The following is a 21,245-nucleotide window of genomic DNA, read 5'->3' as shown; positions in this document are numbered from 1 at the left end:
GAAAATAAATTCAAATAAAGAGTCTCAGCTGTACAATTGTAACGTTCAGTTAGAACACTTTTCAAAAATTGCATATCAACTTCGAAAGGTTAGGGTTAGCTATGAACGCCCTTCTCCAATTCGATTCGAAGACTTAGAACGTGAAGAGAAAATCTTTATACATGAACAAATAACGACAATAGAAATTCGTCTTATTTGTTTAATTTTCGAACTTTCATTCGAATTTCCTTTCGAATCCCTTTTGTCGCTGATTTTCGAAAAATTCAAACTTAATTTCGAATTTTCTAAATAGGTAGAAAATTCAAAATTAATTTCGAATTTTCAAAACACGTGGTAAGCATAGTTTCCTTGCTTTCCCCATAAGAAAGGGGAGACTTACTCATCTTGCTACTCCAGGCACTTCAAAATTCGAACAGGAATTCGAACTTCGAATGGAATTAGAATATCGCAAACGACAAGCAAAATGTCGTTTCTCTGGTTTTCGAAACTGATCTTCGAATATCTCTTCCTCTACTTTTGGAGAAACTCCAGTTGTAAGCATTCGATTTCCTTTAAACCAATAGACTGCAGGGAGTAATTTTCTATATTTCTTTTAAATGAAACACCCGTTTTAAAGCAATTTTAAATGATGACAATTAAAAATTTGAATGAATTTAATTTTAATGAATGGTAAATTGTACTCTATGAGCTGGTTAATTAAGAAGTCTTGCAATTTTTGAATTACAATCTCCACCGGATTGAATAATTTCATTCCATTACCTTTAAAATTTTGTGCTTTCAAGAAGCAGCAAGAAGAGCTTAAGTAACCTTCACCAAAGAGAAGAAGAAAGTTAGCTTTTCAAAACTTTCTGGGAAATCCGAGTAAATTGATGCTCTGAACAGCGTATGATAATTTATGTTGGTGAAGCATATAAATGAGAATGCAAATCTTTATCTCAACCTCTCTCACTTTTATGGTGAAATGCACCATCTTTCTTCTTTTCCTCGGAAAATCTCCCTATCGACTAATCCGGCAATTTTCTCCATCCCATATTTGCAAAATTTACTCCCAATTTCCATCTCAGATCATATTTGGTGGTGCAGAAATAACAACATTTATACGTAAATAAATTTTATTAATACAACCACCCATTTACCCTTCTACTGAGGCAAAATAGTGGGTGGCATTTCTGAAAGCATCAGACATAGAGAACTAGGGGGATGGAAAATATTTATGCATGGTACAATAATGCATTAAATGGACCAAATGAACTTGCAAACACATGTAGATTTATGAGAAAAGCATTAAGTGTCAGACACATCCAAATTTCATATTATACTAAAAGGATCGTTTGATATTCATCGTCATTCAGGTATATAGCTCCAACTAAAGTTTCAACATACAAGTTAATTTCGTGAGCAGTTGCATTGTTTGATGGTTAAACCATAACAATATCCGTATATAGTTTGTATTATAGTCGATATAGTTTGTTACTTGTGTCAAACGCAATTTGCATGGCAAATTGCACACTTTGATTCAGCTGTATCTGCTTTCACATGAATTTATGCAAATATATATTAAGTGCAATTGAAGGTTTGTGTCTTAGCTTAACAATGTTATAAAACCGTAAAGCAAAAGACAGTAATACAGATATAATCAATTTTCTTCAGGATTCAACAAAAAATTTAGATTTTTGATTAATTAGTTCAAAACACCATTATTAATTTGTGATTTAATAATATCAAGTAAAATAATGTAGTGTGTCTTGGCTAAAACTGAATGTCTATACTTTCATAACAGAGTTTTAAATTTAATTTAATAGGAAATAGTAACATAAAATCTAGTAAGAGGGTGATATTATTCCATATTAAATGCAATTTTCAAGATCTAAAAGTGTAATAACTGTTATAACAGATTTTCGGTAAATGGAACAAGATGAGGGTAGTGTGTCTCGACTTAATCTTTTAATGACGAAGACGATTTTAAAATTAGAAATTATTCTAAACCACCCTATTTTATTCTAATTATAAAAAAGAACTAAGTAAAAATATGCTTTATGAGATTCAAATGTGAACTGATGAAGTTTAAAGCGAATAAGGTTAACTTATTTTAAAAAATGGTCGACCGGCTCATCCCTTTAAGACATAACCGTACATGGTATGGTCGTACAAAAAAATTTATTTTAGGCTCACCAGTGACCCAAACGTCCTTAAATTGTGAATATGGATACCAAAAGGTTCTCCAGAGTTATTTAATTACAAATAACATTTAAATTATAAAATAAAATAAGAAAAAATTCGTTGTCCGACGATCAATGCTTTCTTATCACTTGCATATTAAGAGATATACGATAAATATGGTTTGTGTCTTTGCTTAAGAATAATCAAAATTGGCAATCCAAATTTATCTTAAAAATTGCTAAATATTTTGAATAATTACCAAAATATTTAACTAAATTATTAATGTCCCATACCATAGTAGAGATTTATCTTCATAATGAAGACAATAGCTTATGCAGTAAATATACTGTCAAATATGACCATCATTTTCTTTATTGTGTAGATGCCTTATAGTTTTAGTTATTCGCATTTCTTGTAACAGATTAACTTCAAACTCCACAATGGTTCGTGTCTTGGCTCATTGTATAACAATGCCTTTCGAAGCCAAAAAAAAGAAAACAATTTCAAATTCATTTTAATTTCTTAAATTGTTTATCGATCTTTCCTGAAACGGACGTTTAATTAGGCTACCGGGTTTGATCAATTTTTTCGGTTAGACAACTGTGTACAGTGTGCAGACCTCGCTGAAAGTGAGAGCCATGTTTGGTAGCCATTTTTTGAAACAAAAGTGAAAAATACTGGAAGTAATCATCCAAATCGGAATAATATGAAACGAAAGACACTATATTCAATACACTTTAATTTAAGTTTAATATCGGACTTGTCAGAGTTAACAGAAATAAGGAGAAAGTCCGAATAATACATTGTCTACTATATAATACTTGTTACATGAATTCATTTCATTGACTTGTGTGGTTAGATCATTGAATGGTTATGGATGTTGAATAACAGTTTGTGTCTTGGCTGAAAATCACTCCTCTATTTTAAATCCAAATTCGATAACCGTAAAGACTGAAATTATCAATTGCTCTCATATGTATGTCTTGCCAGTATTTATAAAGTGAAAACTGTTCTAAGGTAAAGTGCCCTCACTCGACCGGTGTCCTCGACTCGACCGGTTAGTTAATTTTTAAATGTTTGATGGTCAATTTCTATGAAATTGTCACTGATTCGTATTATTTAAATATTATTATAAATATACGTAAATATTATAGCAGATAATAGCAAATATAAATAAATTGAATAATTAATGGTGTTATTCCAATGAAAAAATGAGCATGTTTTTTTAGCGCATTACTGTTCTCAAGTACTAAAAAGAACATGACTGTTCTCACAAGTTATTACAATTAATGTCACATGGCATTGTGATCGGGTGAAAGCTTGCTCGGTGGGAATATTCGAATTCGGATTCCAGTTGGGAAATCGACAAGATTAATTTAATGTTTTTACTTTCATAGTATTTTCTACATTTTCTTGACAAGATTGTTAAAATGTAAGGTTCTTCAATCTACACAAAAACATCATATTTTCCCCAGTCCTCGTCGTGTTTCAAAATCGCCAAATAGTCATGACAGGAACCGACACAAAAGGAAAGTTCAACCGAAATCCGAATTTGAATGTTCCCTCCGAGTAAGCTTTCACCCGATCACAATGCCATCGGATATTCAGTCAGTGTGGAGTAACCTATCATGTCAGCTTGGTGGCGTGATGCAGTTGGATGGCTGGGGAGTTGGCAACTTTAGCCTCAACCGCGGGTTTTCCCAGGTTTTCCATGAGTTTTCCAGTGAATTCTCAGTGGTGAAAAGTTCGCCTGCAGTATTAATATTCTCTACTCATTATTTTCCTTGAAATGACGTATGAGAACAGACATGGTCTTTTTTAGTACTTGAGAACAGCAATGTGCTAAAAAACATGATCACTTTTTCATTGGAATAGCACCATAATTCTACCGGACGAGTGAGGGTACTCACCTTATATAACACATTTTTAGAATTATTCAAAACACGGTTAGTGTCTTGGCTTAATAGTAAATCTCGCTTTTCCACAAAAAAGAAAGCAATCAATTTGGAGGATTTACCATTTCTCAGCTCAATATCATTTAAGGTTTTTTTTTCTGAACACAACAAACAATTCCCAAGACTTTAATCGCGTATTCGTCTCAAGATGCTGCTTTTTTCTCTGCATTTTCTTCATCCCCGCACAAAATTGAAATTGCGAATGTGGCACAAGAACATGTGAAAATTTTCCAAGGGGAACAGACGGTGAAAGAAGTAGATCGTTGTGAGTTTGAGCTTGAAGTGTATAGTGGATGGAAAGAAGTTAATTATTTTGCATTTCTATTCTCATCTCAGGGGTTGGTACGGTAAAATTTCTTATAGATGGGTTATATTCACTAATGGATTTTTGCTTTGGCAATGAATAAAGCGAGAAAAAAGCACAATAATGAGAGAAATTCCTGGGGTATTCAGTCCTCTAATGATAGCCGGAAGTTATTGTTTCAGTGGCAGAATATGGGCGGAACTTGGGTGAATGTGACTGGGTGTTAATTAGAAATTTTCACATTCCACTGACCACAAGTATCATAGCAATATTAGGTGGTAATTGGATTTTCTATAAAATTTTCACTTTCTCACTAAATTACATTGCACTCTGTGGAGGTGTTGTTGGGACAGGGAAGAGCAAGATAGAATAGCTTCACATTCACACTCGCTTGCATTTTCACCATATCGTCCAGGATCATGGGAAGCAATCATGGAGGTGAGGTAGGGTGCAGAAAAAAAATGTTCCTCAATAAGGCGGGGAAAAAATAATCTCTCTATGGGGAAAAAAACAGTTCCATTGATTTGCTCCCAATCATGCAGAAAAGCGATATAAATTTGCATAGGGCTCCCAACATGGAGCAAACTCATAGAACCGCATGATTAAAGCAAAATCCTCCAGGATGCCTGTCGGAAGCACACTCAACTGCATGCGGTTGGGCCCTCTCCTCATCTCCTTGACTAGAACGCACCTATATATTCCCAGGGTATGGGAGACATTTGAATCTCTTTTCCATCAGTACAGAGCACATATGTGTCAGTGCTCTACTTTATCAGCGATTTCACTTGGTAAACAAACACCATCCCCTTCCGCGGGAATTGCTTGCACTTAATTTGCAGAACTCTCGTGGAATCGCATTCAACCACTTGAAAACTCCCATGGTATTTTCCACCGAAGGGGTGCATCAATTCTTCTCTGAGACATCTTTTGTTGTTCATATTTGCTTTCAGAGTTTGAAGCATAACTTGGCTTTGTTTGGCTTCAGATGTGTTAACTGACAATGAAACCCATTAATATTTCAGATAATATTTCGCTTTACTGGAACTTGTAGTACATTTTTACCTCCTAAGCTCCACCTATTAAGAATTTTAGTTTGCGCCCCCTTTTGCAGTTATGACCACTTTAAGAAACGCTTATTATACCTCAGGGATCTCAGTGGCACAATAGGCAAGACCGTTGGCTCTTGGGCGGACGAGATCTCTGGCTCGACTCTCACAATCGTAAGTTCCGAGTCTCACCCGGTGCAAAGATTTGAATGTCAAGAAAAACGACATTTTCACTGCGATATAACGTATTACAAATGCACCGCCTCTTCCCAAAAAACTCCGGGAGCATGAAAGAAGCATCCATAATGCGGGCAAGGCGCTCTTGGGCGATCTACAATCAGCAGATTCTTCCAACACGGGATATACGACATTGCAAAAAGATTGAGTTGTAACAAATATATCCCGACGATACGATTAATAAAATAATTGTACCTTTTCAAAAAAAGATCAAAAACTCCTCTAGAAAATTTCGATTTATGTAAAGGGGCCATCGAAGACCGGCAGTCGATATCTCTTACCGTTTGACCTCTAGGTTCAGTAAAAAAAAAAAAAGCCGGACCCAGGTCTCTGTTTTGTCCACTGTACACCCCTGAAAGAGACTCTCATTAAGGGTTGGGTTTAGCTAGCTAGTCCTTTCTCTGGATATACTCCATTAAACAGATTGGATTCAACCCAGGTAATTCATTTTGATAGAATACTGGAAACAAATATACAAACACGAAATTTCGACCAGGTTCTTCACCTCTTTCATTAACTCGCCTATATTTCGTAGTGGAATGGTTTCTTCCTCAGCTATGTAATTGGTGGGAAAAGAGTGTCAGTAATCACACTCACTTTTTCAATCACGCATAATGTGGAGAGGAAGGTGGTCATACTGGGGAAATCCAGCTTTGAAATGTTGGATAAAAAATAAGGGAGGAGAAAAAACATGCTTAAATTCCGTTTCTTTATTTACATCAAGTTATCGTCTGAAGTCCAAATAGTAGGTACTAGAGACAGACTGGAGCAATGACATGAAATTATGCCATCATCTCGGTTTTTATTGTAACGTCTGTCTGTACCATATCTTCCTCAATGGACGTCCTCTTCGGATTTTTATTTAAACAATGTTCGGTTAGATACGATCTGGTTTTTCACAATATAACCCGTCAGTCCTCTATTACTTAACCAGTTCGCTTGATGATCCTTGTACCTGTCTTCTGTTATTAAAGTCGATCTTAGCTCATTTGACAGCGATGCGATCTGCTTCTCCGTTGTTTGCAATCTTTACGTCCAAATACCTAACATAGTCCAATCTCGAATACTTGTAAGACCGATTCTGATAACTTCTGAAATTTGGAAACAACAGAAGACAGTCAGTTCGAAAAGAACCTGTTTCTTCCTGTACAGTCAAGTGTTCAAGAGCCTAATACATTCTAAGCTTGCAACATCAATCTGAAAACAGTGGTGTGTATCAGTCAAGGGTCAAAGGATATTGGATCCACTTAATGGTTCTAGACTGTGATAACCAGCCTTTGAGGACCCTTCAGTACATTAACCCATATCTTAAGAAAACCTTATTCGCTCTAAATATCATCTATCATCAGTAGATCTAGAGATCAGGATATCTCCTGGAGTTGAAGAGTTCCATTGAATATTTTCATGTACCCTGCTAAATGGTATTCTGGGGCAAGATTTTCCACAGGCCTCCTCAATCAGTCTTCACCAGGAAGAGAGGAGGACGTCAGATCGTAGGCTGTCTTGGAATGGTACAATGGACCTTATGTCCTCATGTTATCTGTAGTAATTATTGCTATCAGAAGTCGGATAGATCCACTTAATCACTTTAAAAGTAAAAAATGAATTAATGTGCAAAGTGATCCCTGTAACAGTAAGATATACCTGCTTCTGATGCAAATGTTAGAGTCTTGACAGACCTGAGGTTTAGCCGAAAGACGGCTTAGCTTAATTATATTAGAAATAATAGTCAAACTACATTTCCATCATTTTCCACTATGTCGTCTCTTGGCTTAAGTCGTAATTGTGCCTAGGGCATTACAAAGACACATTAAGCTTTCATTTCATTTCAACCGCTTGCCCCCTTGTCCCAAACGGGGTCATAGGCTTAGGAAACCCAGGGAACAAGTTAAGCAGCCCACGCCTGTCGATCTTCAGAAGGATTTTCGAGGTCGATCCCAAGACCCACCTAAAGTAAGATTCCGAATTTGCTTCAGCCACCTTGTCCTAGATCTGCTCTGACGCTGACGCCCCCTGTGTCAGTTTTTACATAATATAGCTTAATATAATGATACCTACGACAATTCTGGCAAATCCCCTACCATTTCGAAGTTGCAAGAACTACCAAATTATTCATAGTTTTGGTTCTTGAGATATCTTCGTTTAAAAGTTGCTTCAAAATTTGATTTTCCGATATCTTATTATGTATTTGAGACTGTAGCGCCTCTGGTGTCGGTTTTATGAACTTTATCAGTTTCAGTGAAATCGGTCAATTAAAGACGATCTATTTATATTTTAATGAAGAATTGAATCAGTTTACTAGAATCGGAGATATGATGACCTTAGTCTCAATAACAATTAAAACGGTTTTGCCTTGATTACGGAGACCAGCGAAAATTAAAATCAAATAGGGTAAAGTGATATAATTTGGAATTAGTGTAACAAGTTGGACATGGCTTTTTTCTTCATAAATACAGTACAAAATTTGTTTTTAAGCACAAGGAACCAAATTATAAAACTAAAGCATTAAAAATATACAAATAAAAATGAAGTACTAAATTTATCAAGACAAAAAGCCCTGTCCAAATTGTACCATTATTGTCCAACTTGTACCATTTTACCCTAAACAATGAAAAGAATAAATAAACCGTACACAAAATCATAGTTTCATAGTGTAAATGCAGATTATTCAAAAAGTGTTATTCGCGTTATTCGTTTTCGGATCTTATCTTCCTTGATTTCTGCCTTTCTTGAAGAATAATTTATATAATGCTAATAATTATCACGATGATAATTCCGAAAGTACAAATTCTATTGTGGAAAATCATTCAATTGAATTTGAAAAGGAAGAGTCACAGGGTAACACCTCGACGACCTCGACAGAGGTAATTTGATGTTGGTAGCTGCAATCAATGATGCGAAGAAGAGGAAATGCAAATGAAAATCCACGTGACAGAGTTTGATTTGTCGATGTTTTGTGGAGGATACTAAATGTGTGTGTACGAACCAAAATTTTACCCCTGCAGGTGTGTACATAATATTTCGTCATTTTGCCAGACGAAAATGAAATTTTCTCCAACTCCCATCGACTGGCACAACCGACCTCCAGACAGACTGACATCCTGAAGCAATCTGGAGGATGGATGAAGGGGCTGCCAGCCACCCTCGCTTGGTGTGCATCCCGACCAATTGGTTTTTAGGGTGGTTTGGGTTAAAGCTGAAAATTTAACGAAGGGAATTCAAATTCCGTCGTAATTGAATTTCCACGGAGCAAATTCAAATAATTTTCTAGTTTATGTACTTGCCGTCATCCATCCGCAAGTCATAAATGCCTTCAGGGTTCTGGTGAGAGGGTGGCAAATAATCATCCGTCTGCAAAATTGTGAAATTGTCAAATTGAAATATTTCTCTGGCGTCTCTTCTATTTTTTATTTTTAGCCCCTTCAAGTCAAAAAGCACAAATTGTCCTCCCTAGAGATCATTCACTTTCTCCCCCAAAAATAAATGGACAAACAGAAAAGATGTCACAAAATGCTCTAATTCGGAATTTGGGTGTTTATTTTTGTTCCATTTATCAAATCTCAGGAAAAATTATTCGAACATTTTTCAATTCTCTATAAACAAGGGGTAGGTAACCGAGGTCGAAAATTTGTGCCGGTATTCCGTTATTCTAAATAATTTCTATATATTCTAAATACGTAATTTTTTTAATTTGTCATAGGGGTATTCCGTGATTCCTAATTATTCCATTTACGATTCTGTTTATTCCTGTATTAAAATTTCTCGAGCTTTAAACTTCTCCACGTACAACCGAATGGAGCCTCTCGACCTCAGCCGTTGATCATTGATTGATCGTAAAAGTGACTCTAACGCTATCTATAGGTGCGTGACGAAAATTATGCTATGTTATGTATTGATTGTGTAATTATAACAATAATCTGACGATCTCATAAATTTTGGCAGAAAAGTATGTCAGTATCACGGAAGATCCCCTTTTTACATTAAAAAAAAACATTATAATAGACTATGTAACAGGGCCTTTTCGCTATGGAAAAAATTCTATACAGTAGACTCTCGCTTATCCGTGAGAGCGGGACCAAAATGTCACACGGATTTTAAGATTGATCCCCATCAAATTGTTTGAAATCCAACGATTTTTTGTTTACATTGGAAATTTATGAAGCGACTTCTTGAGTGAATTCTGACCTGATCAAATCGACATTCTCTCTAAACATACGTACTGTCCAAAAAAAGTTACAATGAGAAAGAGTTACAGTAGATAGATCACATTTGCTTCAACAAATAAACCCAAAACGGGGACAATATCTCAAAAAAAATTTGAAAATTTAACTGTCTCACGGATTTTTTTATGTCACCCGGAAAAAGAGTCCACGGATAAGTGAGAGTCTACTGTAAGTATTAATTTTTAAATTATAACGCTTAACGTAATTATAATCACAATAATGATTATACTACATTCCAGCAGTTTCCCACTAAGCCGTCCCTTGGCTTAACACTTTAATGACGAAAGGGCCAAAAATTAGGGGTAATAAAAAATATTTTTTTCGGACTTCTTAGAGCAAAACATAACTTTAGAAGACCGTAGGAAAAAAAACTTTTTTTTTAGGACACCGGTGTCCCTATCGTCCTTAAAGGGTTAAGCCGTAAATCTGTCTAGTGCATTAGTTTTCCTATCAAAATCATGGTCTAATTTGGTTGTTTTTATAACAGTTTCACGTAGTAGGTATATAAACTGCTATAAACGCGCCAAATATGACTCTACTAAAGTTTCATTTTGACTAGACGTTAAACCCAATTTCTAAAATCTTAAATTTCTATAAACGAGCAATTACAGTGATTTCTCACTTCGGTTTAATTAGTCATCAAACTCTCTCATTAACTTCTAAAATAATATGATCACAAAATTTTACCATAGGGTAAATGTCCTATAATTCAAAACCATTTCCAGACGTTTTAACTTTCACAGAAAATTCAACACATTAAGTTCATATTTTTTCTGATGAGATTTATATAAATTTGCTCCTTGTCTCTTCTAGAATGTTATTCTTTATTAAAAATTATTATTCTTCAATACAAGAAAAATACGCGAGTGTCAAATGCTTCTATTGGAAACAAATTAATCCAAATGGAGACAAGGGAAAGTTTCTAATTGGAGACAAACAGTGTAAGTGAAACCGCGACGAAAGGCTTCCAAAACCTTGTTGAGCTTCTCCTAAGTGCAGGATTTGTTCTTATTCCTGGTCTTTTCTCCTTTCTCATCTAAAATAATAAGAAAATATCTCCAAAAAATCATATTTCCGGGGTTTCCTATTGAAGCATTTTCAGACACTTCAGAAAAAACCCTTTTTGTTCACGAAATAGGTAATTATTTCATTTGAAAACTTCACGTACCGTTAACAATAAAGATTTGTACTCAATTTAACTAAAATTAGCCAGAAATATGACACAAATGTTAAACAAAATTAATAAACAACAGTCACATTTAAATTTCAAAAAAAAAAAATATTATGCCAGGATCATAATCCTACTTCTTAGACATTATTCTCACATATAATTAATTTTATACGCTATAAATGTACATGTCTTATCGCTTTTTGTAAACAAAAATGTTTTTGAGTATTAGATATTTCAATAGTATAAAGTTTAACTCCCAGAACTGTAATACTATTTACTTAAAGACTTACTTAGGTGGCACTACGTCCCTTTGAGGGAATACTAGTTCAGAATAATTTAGCTTAGACGGAAATTTCCGTTTTTCCCTGAAAATCTATAGTTGACCTAAGAATTTTCTGAAATACAGAATAGGGGAGACTGTGGCAGAATAAGCCACGTTTAATATTAGATAGTGAAGGAATATTGAGGAAATCACTTTTTATTCTAATACTTCCCTTACTATTCATTAAAATATTTATCACCCTCATACAAGCATTTTTTATACAAATTATACGCAATGAAAAACTTCATTAGGTGGCTAATCTACCCGGTCTACCCTACAGGGGATCCCCTGATTATGCACATTTTCGGAACCAAAAAAAAACCACGCGAAATGGCATTATGCATCAGAAAATTTTGCATAGGGGGAAGTGGAGCTACTTTGAGCTGTGGGGCTAGATTGTTATACGACTTTTTCGCCAATTTCTAAATGAAGATGGTTCTTACAAATATTTTATTTATATCCACAATTATTTTGTCTGTCCAAATTGCATCATGTTTAAGTCCAGTTTCCATTAGAAATATGCGAAAAAATTGTATAACAATGTAGCCCCATAGCTCAAAGTAGCCCCATCTCCCCCTACTCGTGGAAGATTTCTGATCTTATTCTGATTTCTTTCGGTTTTACTTTGTTACCAGATTTTTTTAATCTAATCTAAATGTCAGATAATTTTTGCTTGATCCAATAAAGCGTTTTTAACATAAATATATCAGAAACCTTCTTGAATCTAAACTGTTTTGATCTTAAATATTACCTAAACTTATTTTATGTTTTATATATTCAATTTATCAGTTTATTGTAGAACTGTAAAACTAAACAATATATTTCTACACAAAAAAAAAAAGAAAATATAAGTAAAGAAATATTAAAATTCAAAAAGCATAATTTTAACATAAAGTAGCGTGATATTGCCATAATGGAATTATTAATTACTTCAAATAGAGCACTAATACTTTTTTGATATTTTTATTTCCTTTTAGAATTTTTCAAAAAATAAAGCTTCAAGATGAATTTAATTCAATTTGCATAACCCTGTCTTTGAACTTCGGTGCATTGAAAGAGATTGGGTTAAACACTTAAGCAGATTGGGAAAAACTGCGAAACTCATTTTTATCTTACCTGAAATGAAAAGCAAATTTATTTCATCATGAAGAAAAAAAGTTTAATTACACTCATCTCTCTTGTCTGCAGATGACGTTTTAATGTCTCGACGTGGAAGAATGGGTAGAATCCTGAGTCCCCGTCATACACTTCCGCCCAATACAACCTGCACCTACTACTTCCACGGCTATCCAACGGATCTTGTGTGGATTTACTTCACCAGCTACCATTTGCAAATCCTCCAGCCACCCGTAATAGACAACACAACGTTTGGCCAGGTGAGTGTTATATACAGTGACATCCTCCAGTGTGGCATTTCACAGATCCAGGATGCTCGAAAACAAGAGGATTGTATGCAAAATACGAGAATTCTTGAAGCGAGAATTCTTGAAGCGAGAAATCATAATGCGATTCCACTGGGAGCATTGATTGCCACACTGGAGTGCTTGTCGCTGTTTGAGAGACTAAAATTCACAGAACCAGAAGTAGCTTTAAAAGTCAAAAAGCTCTTAAACATCAAATCCTATAAAATCCCCAAACCCTCACCCAATGACCCCATATGAAGAATTTTGCTCTTTGAAGGCGTGTTCAGTGACTCTATTAAGGAGTCTTGGACATTAATACAGAGTTGAAACAGTAAGAAGGATGTATTGTTCATTTTCCTTTCTAAGAGGTACCCCCTTCAATTAATTTTAATTGTAATGTAATTTAATTAATTTAGTAATGTAATTGTAATGTAATTTAATTAATTTTAATGTAATGTAATTTAGCTTCAGAAGTTTGAGAAGCACAATTATATCGTGATATCATCCAGTTCCATTTAAAAATTTAGAAAAATGCCCTATTTCAAAGGTGCACCAATTCAAAGTTGCCCCACTTCCCCTATATGAATTTAATCTTCATTTAGTGAAAAGAAAATTGAACGGTTTTCAGATTAGATTAGTTAAATTCGCTCCATTTGGTTTCGCAAAAGAAAAAACTAAACTACGTGAATAAAAACCATAATTTCTAGATTTCTAAGCTAAGATAAAAACATAAAAACTGCTAGAATGTAAGTTTTACAAAAAAATGACTATAAACTGAAATCAATAATAAAATGATTTTGATTTTCCTAAGTTTTTGTAGTAGAAGATCCCCGAGAATCAGAACCGCTAGAATTTTTATCTGTAGTTTTATAATTTTTAGTGAAATTTCAAAAAGATTCAAGTGATTTGCTAGAACTTATACATAGTTAGGCTTTTATAATTATAACTTTCAACGGTAATTTATTTCCAAAAAATCCCCGAGCATTTTGTATTTAAAATTCAACAAACCGAAAAATAGTTTTTTTAAGATCCCGTAAATTAAGAAACGTAATACTGCTAGAAAATTAACAAATACTTTGCAGTCTGTAAATAATAATAACAATAATAATAATAATGCTGGCACAACATTCCATGAAGGAACTAGTTCCTTCAACTGGTTGAAGAAACTTTTTCTTATACGGGATGAGGTTGTCAGTCCCATGCCTCGTGAAATCAAGTGCAGTGAAGCTCACTGGATGCAATCCGAACACCTTTAACGTCAGAAAAATTCCTGGTGACCTAAAGAGTCTGTAAATAAACAAAAGTCTAAAGTCTGTAAGTAAACAATAACATAATTAAGGAAAAAAGTAAATTATCTTACGGATCTTCTAGCTAGAACTGCTAGAATTTCACTTAATCTCTGATCTGACTTAACATAAAATTGTAAAACTAATCGGTTCCGCGGCAAAAGTTCCTGCCGTTATTCTGAATTCCGTAAAGACTGATTGGGTACACAATGTGCCGTGTCCCTCCTTAGGGTTAACCGTCTGAGTGGGAAGTGAAGGCTGTAATAACTTTAACAGATAGACAGGATGCGACTTTCGATTATATTAGACTCTCCCTGGAGCTGAAACTGCCGTGATTTGAACAAGAACTCTTAGGGGTGAATTACTTAATTTTACAAAAAAATAAAAATAAAAGAATTGAATATTTCATGGCTTTGGATCTATATTATTTTTCAAAAGCAGAAATACTTCACATTCTAGCTTATTCTTTAAAAATTTGATGCAATATAATTATAATGAAAACAACATGTCAAAACTGCTAGAATGATTAAAATTCTTCAATGCAAAAATTACATAATGAAGAAATCGATATTTTAATATTAAAGCGTACAATCCATACGGAAATAATCTCACGTATATGCCTTAGAAGAAACTGGGGCACCATCGAACATATGGTAGCACCGATTTCTACGATTATTCAATTAGATTTTAGACTTTAGAGGACCAGACCTATTTAAATTCATAAAGGGAAGCTTATCCACAGAAGATGTGGTCGTCATAGTCTAAGTGGTTTAGAAATAAAATCAGTGTTCAATGCTACCCCATGTTTGTTTGTTGCACAGTTTTTCCTAAGCGTCAAACACATCTCTCCTACGGAATCCTTAATTAGAGGAACATCGGTAAAAAATTATTTTAATTAATATTTGAATTATATTTAATTATATAGAATAGACTAAATAGCTAATCCTCAGGTTGTCTCAGGTGTATATAGGCCCTAAATATACTATCCGATACATTTCAAGACAAATAATGTTATTCTGACTTCCGAAAAAAAGAAAATTAAGGCTAAATAGGAGAGGGAAGGGTAGTTCAAATCAACACTGAGAAAAAAAAGAGAGTGCGATTAACACTTTTTAGGTGTAAAAATATATCAACATTTTTTAATGTTAATTCTACACCTTTTTAAAGGTAGAATTAACATGAAAATGAGTACCTTTAACCCCTACACCCCTAATACACTTAAAAAGGGTAATATTTACACCGATTTTGGATCAATACTGCAGGGTAAAATTAACATTTCCGGAATGTTATTTTAATTTTTCCGGATTTTCAGTGAATACTTAGTTTGTTTCACCTCAGCTTGGGCAATTTAATGGTACTATTCTTAGATATTGTATCCTTTGAATTAAACTTTCCTACCCTCCTATATGCCTACCAGATTGAGAAAACTCCTGGAACTATTCCTATAACGAATTAAAATAGTACAACCCGGATCGTTTCATTTGAAGGATCTTGAATAAACCCTATTGATCCAAATTTACAATTTCCAGAATTTTAAAAGTTATTAGGTCCCACAGAGAATAGTAAATCTTAGTAGACTCTCTCAAATTTGGGCATTTGGGACCACAATGTCATCCGAATTAGAGAGAAATTCGGGCGACATATTTTTTGAAATGCAACGATTTTTTATTCATTTGCATGCATATATTGAGTTTACATACTCATATTTATGATAAATTTCATGAAAACCCTTCAATAATGCAAAAACATATCAGAACTAAGACAAACCATGGCAAATTTAAGCATAATTTCTTCACTCGATAATCATAATTAAACTTAAAAAATGTCAACAAACTTTTTTTAAATTTAACTGCTGCCCGAACTAAAAAGTAGTCCGATCTTAAAAGAGCCGAATTAGCGAGAGTCTACTGTAGGTCCTTCCATCCTTACTCTATAAAATTCTATAAAAAAAAAGTTCTTTAAAACAAACATCATAAAAACTTTACACTAAGATCTAGAACCTTCTCAACTCTGATACATTCTAAATCTCACCAGATGAGTGGTGAACGTACAAAAAAGGTCAGGAAATATGACGCCTTTGTTCACACTTTTTTTCCCACCAGACCGACGTGCCACCGTGGATAATTCGCTTTCGTGTCTGGGACAGCTCAATCACTGCCACGTCCGGCCGAAATCTCCCTTCCGGACCCACCGCAAGCACCTCAACTATTCCACCGAATATGCGTCCCTTTCATCCCACAATGAACAGTTCGGTGACTGGCAGCTACTACTACTACCCTGCTGATCAGCAGCCCTCCCCAAATGACCGCCGGGTGAATGTGGACAATGCCTGGAATCCGGTGGACAACTACATCTACGGACCTACGAGGAGTAGCGTCTTCAACCACAACAACCCTTACGGAGGTGGAAGTGTTGTACCTTCTCCAGCTCCTCCGGCACCCAATCGCTTCGATAAACTCAACAATGGTCTGTCCAATATCAAAGAGACCTTCAATTACATCGCAAACACCAAGTATACCCACAATCAGTATTCCGGAGCCCAGTTGAACAACATTCTGCAACGGCAACCGGAAACCAACACAGTCATCTCCCTAGATGGCTTCGTAGGCCATCCGAGCTCTGGAGGCTACAAGAAGCCACCCAGCAATCGTTTCATGCAACAGGAGAAAAATGCTGGAGGTGGTAGAAAGCTCCTCCTGGAGATCTTCGACAATGAAACACCCAAACTCTGTGACCATACAGCACTAAAGGAAGCCAGTGGAACAACTTCCAAGACCAGGCCATGCACCCCACTCGAAAGCTACGTCAGTGCCGGAAATGATTTGGTAAGTCTCACGGTAAATCGATGGGGGAATTGAGAGCATGTTAAATTGCTTTTCAAATCCGCTATTTCTCTCCCCCAAACAATCGATTTAATTACAAGAGAGGTTCATGGGAATTTTGAAATTTATGTGACATGCCGCCACTCAATTCAACTTTCTCGATTAATGGCTCCAAAGTTAGTGGGAGTGTGGGATTTTGAGCCTATTAAAATGGTAATTTCTCAAATATATCTCCCTCATGCCTTTTGGTATTTCGGCTGGAAAATTAAAATTATTCACGAAAGGCAGTTAATGCTGACAATCTAGGAATGTCCTAAAAATAGTCTTTCAATCAATGTTTGCAATAAAAGAAACATTGAGCATCTTGTCATTGGACGAACAAAGAGAATAAAGGATATACCTACTGAGAATAAGAAACATATGAAATCAATTATATTTTTAATTAACTCCGAGTAAGATAATCCTACTTCAAAAGTAAAATCAATCTTGCTAAAATATAGATATTGAATTAACCCATGTTATTGTATTATTGGTTTTATGGTTCATTTCTACATTTTATGCTCAAGATATTTAAATAAAATTTATTTAGACAGGAAATTCGATTCAGTAAAATTCAGTCGACTAAAATTGTACTTATTGATCTGTTCCCAAAATGTTAGATTTTTTTTTGACTCATTCAATCAAATTGATTGGAATTGAAATTGAAATTGAATTTTCTTACGGTAAACTGAAAACTGTCAAAACCTGTAGTTATCTTATAGAAACCCCGATATAATTTTGACAGCTTTGAAACAGAAACTCAAAAAAGTAAATTAAAGCCAAGTAAAACTATTTCTTAAGCACCGACTAACTATTTCGTGTAGAGCAATCAAAGTTCAATTTAATTTTAAATAAATACCAAAACGATAAATTTTGACAGATTGAAATAAATATTTATGGCTCCAGCACACCTATGAAATCAAAATTGGCACTGAAATCAAAATTGACACTGAAATCAAAATTGGACTGTCAACGAGTAGGCCAGATTTTCTTTGATTGAAAGGCGAGTCATAAAGTGTCAGACAAATTTGACTTAATTTTATTCAATAAATTCAGTAAATCGGAAAGGTGTATTAGCAGCAACAACTTAAAAATTCAATTTATCACGAGATGGTCTAGGACTTCCAGAGTCCAGAACCCCCTGGTGTTGAATTTACATTTGACGTCTCTGACAATTCAAGAAAATCTCTGAATATGTTACATATTACTACATGTGGTTTTTTTAAGGTTCTTATGAGAAAAGAAAGACTTGACAGTCAGTTCATAATCAGCGATCTAAATTCACTTAAGGCCTCTACACACTATAGGAATAATTTTTGTAAAAAATGCTTTTTTACAAAAAAAATTTCCAGTCATTGTATTAAGTGACACAGAATATATCAAGAGTGTAATACAATTAACTTAATTTACTCGAAATATTCTTACACAATTACTTAAAAACAGGAGGACAATAATTGTGGTCAGGGAATGAATCTTAAGTGACAGATCAGTCGTTCAGAACCGATCAGTTTCTATGAACGCTTGAACGGTAAGCAGTACTGATTAGTCACTAGGATCATCTGATCGGTGCCGAACAGTCGGCATAATTGGCTGATCGACGCTGATCAAACCACACTACACGATAATCGGATCGGATAATCGGCACCCATTAGTTTTCATGAACAGCTAATCGGTACCCATTTTGTCTCTATGATATCCTGTTAGACATCCATTTGCCTCCATGATAGTCTATTAGGTACCCATTAGTCTCCATGATCGGTAAATCGGCACCCATTATTTTCCATGATCAGGTAATTGGCACCCATTGGTCTCCATGCTATTCTGTCAGGCATCCATTTGTCTCCATGATTGGATTAAAGATTTTAATTCTCTGGCTTAAAATAGCAGATAAAATCGCGAAGATTGGTGCACATCAGGACTTTATAGGCCCTGAACCAGTCCTCGGAGTTGAAAAAGAATTACGGAAAGATTACTTCCAATATATTACAGGAATAGCGCATACAGCGCTTTGGAATAAAGTTTCTGGTAAACCTAAAGCATTTCCATATTAACAGATATTTTCCAAAACCTCCAAAACTATATACAATCTATGAGTAATAGATTCTCAGCAAAAGTATCAATTAATTCAAATGGGTTAATTGAATCCTTCGAACAAAATCATCCTCACTAAAGTCTTAAGAAAGTGCAGGATTTCCCAGAAGTAAACTGAAAGACATGATATAATGGGAAGTAATACTATACTCAATTGGTCGTATCTTTCATTCCTTTCATCCTGAAGTTCTCCAAGCATTTTTATCATCATCCGAAGGATAGATGGCTTGAGCTACCAACAATGAGGATAAGAGATTTTTCCACAAAGAAGGGAAAATCCCCATAATGCTCAAGTTCATCATTTGTTATTATTTTCCGGGGTGTGTTGGAGCAATTGTGGCCCTTCCGTGTGAAAGTTTTCCCTCTTTCTGTAAGCAGTGGCACCTCTAAAGACCATCCCCTGGAGGGAGCATATTTTTCTCTGGTTTTGCGATAGTGCACAAAATCGTCTCAATTCCTCCTCCAGCAACAATACGTCACCTTCACATGATGTGCGGGTCTTTGAGAATTTTTCCCGCTGACGAAGGAATCTTTGGTGATGTCGCATTGCAGAAAAATGCGCCTCCCTTCTTGTGCTATTTTTTTTTTGGATGGAAGGTGACCATTTTCCCACCCACTTGCAATCTATTTTCTCCCATTTTACTGCTTTTTCACTTTGTGCACTCCTCCTTACAACATACATGTCATCAATTTGTCACTTTGAGCGATTTTATGGGACGAAAAATATACTTTCTCATTTTTTCCTAGTGGCTGGAAAATGAGAAAAAAAGGGATTACAAGAATGGTGATAAACACTTTCTAGGAAAGACAAAAACACCCATTTCAATTTGGATGTCGAAAAAGTTTTTGAAAACAATCCCTCAATATTCTCTGTCTCATAGAATGACAACTTTTATTGTTTCTTTGAATAAAAGCATGGGGTGGATGTGAAAGATCTCATACTGATGACGAGTCAATAAACACGTTCTATTCTAGGAAATAGAAGCTTTCAAATTCGAATTAAAGTGATAGATCGACGTTTGAGGAACACTGAAAAACGTCAGACAGCAAAATATTAAATTTCCTGCAAAAATTTTTACTTAATAAAATATAAATCCTTCATTTAAAGGAAATGGGTAGGAGAAAGTTGTCTGCCTTTAAATGCGGCAGCCTTTAAACATAATTTTTTCTCTTATTTCCCAAAGCAAAATTTCTATTTTGTTTATCGAAGTTAATAGAAAATAGTTAGTTGTATTGCCTATAGTTTAGACGTTTAGAGAATAGGGTTTTTTCTTTGGAAAATAAGAGAAAAATTGAAATATTTAAAGGCTGCTGCATTCAAAGGCAGGCCACTGTCCCCTAATAACAGTATTTATTAGCCCATCAAATTATGTAACTGTTACATAAAATATTTGAAAAAAAAACTTATGTTCTAAATCCTATGCTTCGATTTTTTCTTTCCCCTCTCATTTAATTCGACTTGTTTTAAAAAAAAATATCGGGAAAAATATTTAGTCAAGAATTCTTGGTTTAGTACAAAATTTAGTACTATTTGTTATAGTAACTTACAATCTACATTTTATATTAAATTTATATCAAAAAGATCTCAGCATCCTATAAAAAATATTAGAAGAAAATTGATAGTACTAAAAATTTAGTACATAATTTAGTGTACTATTTTGAAACTAATTTACTTACGACTTAAAATTTTCTTTTTTCGAGTTTCTATAATATTGTCATTTTTTCGATTGTGTACGCCATGGAAACTCGGCTTGTTCTAAAAAAAAACTCAGTAAAAATATTTATAAAAAATTCTAAGAAATTTGTCCAAAATTTAATACTGCTTCATTTAAAATAACTAATGTCATATAATTAGGTTAGGATTTATTTATTAAATTCCTTATAGTAATTTTTCAATCAATGTTACCAAATACTAGGCTAGTTCTAAAACACGATAAGCAAACATTTGACTTTTTTCTATGTACAAGATAATAAAAAAGAATATGTACTTGCTATTCCACTTTGTCAACATATTCTTACATTTTTTATCATTAACCTAAGTCACATCTATTTTAGATCGTCCTTTTAAAACCAAATTAAATAAGAATGTACTAAAACATTGTTGTGATTTAGTACAACACAATCTTCTTTTTAAAAAATATTTTAAAGCACACAAAAAGAGTTACCTAACCTATAGTTCATCTTAG

The 21,245-nt window shown here is 34.4% G+C and overlaps 1 protein-coding gene across 1 annotated transcript in view; it reads left to right on the top strand.

Moving 5' to 3' along the window:
- LOC129804698 (uncharacterized) overlaps positions 1–21,245 on the top strand; it is a 230,411-nt gene that overhangs the window by 204,170 nt on the left and 4,996 nt on the right. The window contains exons 10-11 of the mRNA XM_055852238.1: positions 12,607–12,794; positions 16,210–16,932. Of these exons, the coding sequence (XP_055708213.1) occupies positions 12,607–12,794; positions 16,210–16,932 (911 nt within the window). The remainder of the gene's footprint in view (positions 1–12,606; positions 12,795–16,209; positions 16,933–21,245) is intronic.

This window comes from Phlebotomus papatasi, chromosome 2 (genome assembly GCF_024763615.1).
Source record: "Phlebotomus papatasi isolate M1 chromosome 2, Ppap_2.1, whole genome shotgun sequence".
NCBI lineage: Eukaryota > Metazoa > Arthropoda > Insecta > Diptera > Psychodidae > Phlebotomus > Phlebotomus papatasi.
The sequence above is the reverse complement of the archived record's forward strand: the minus strand, read 5'-3'. Positions and strand labels throughout refer to the sequence as shown.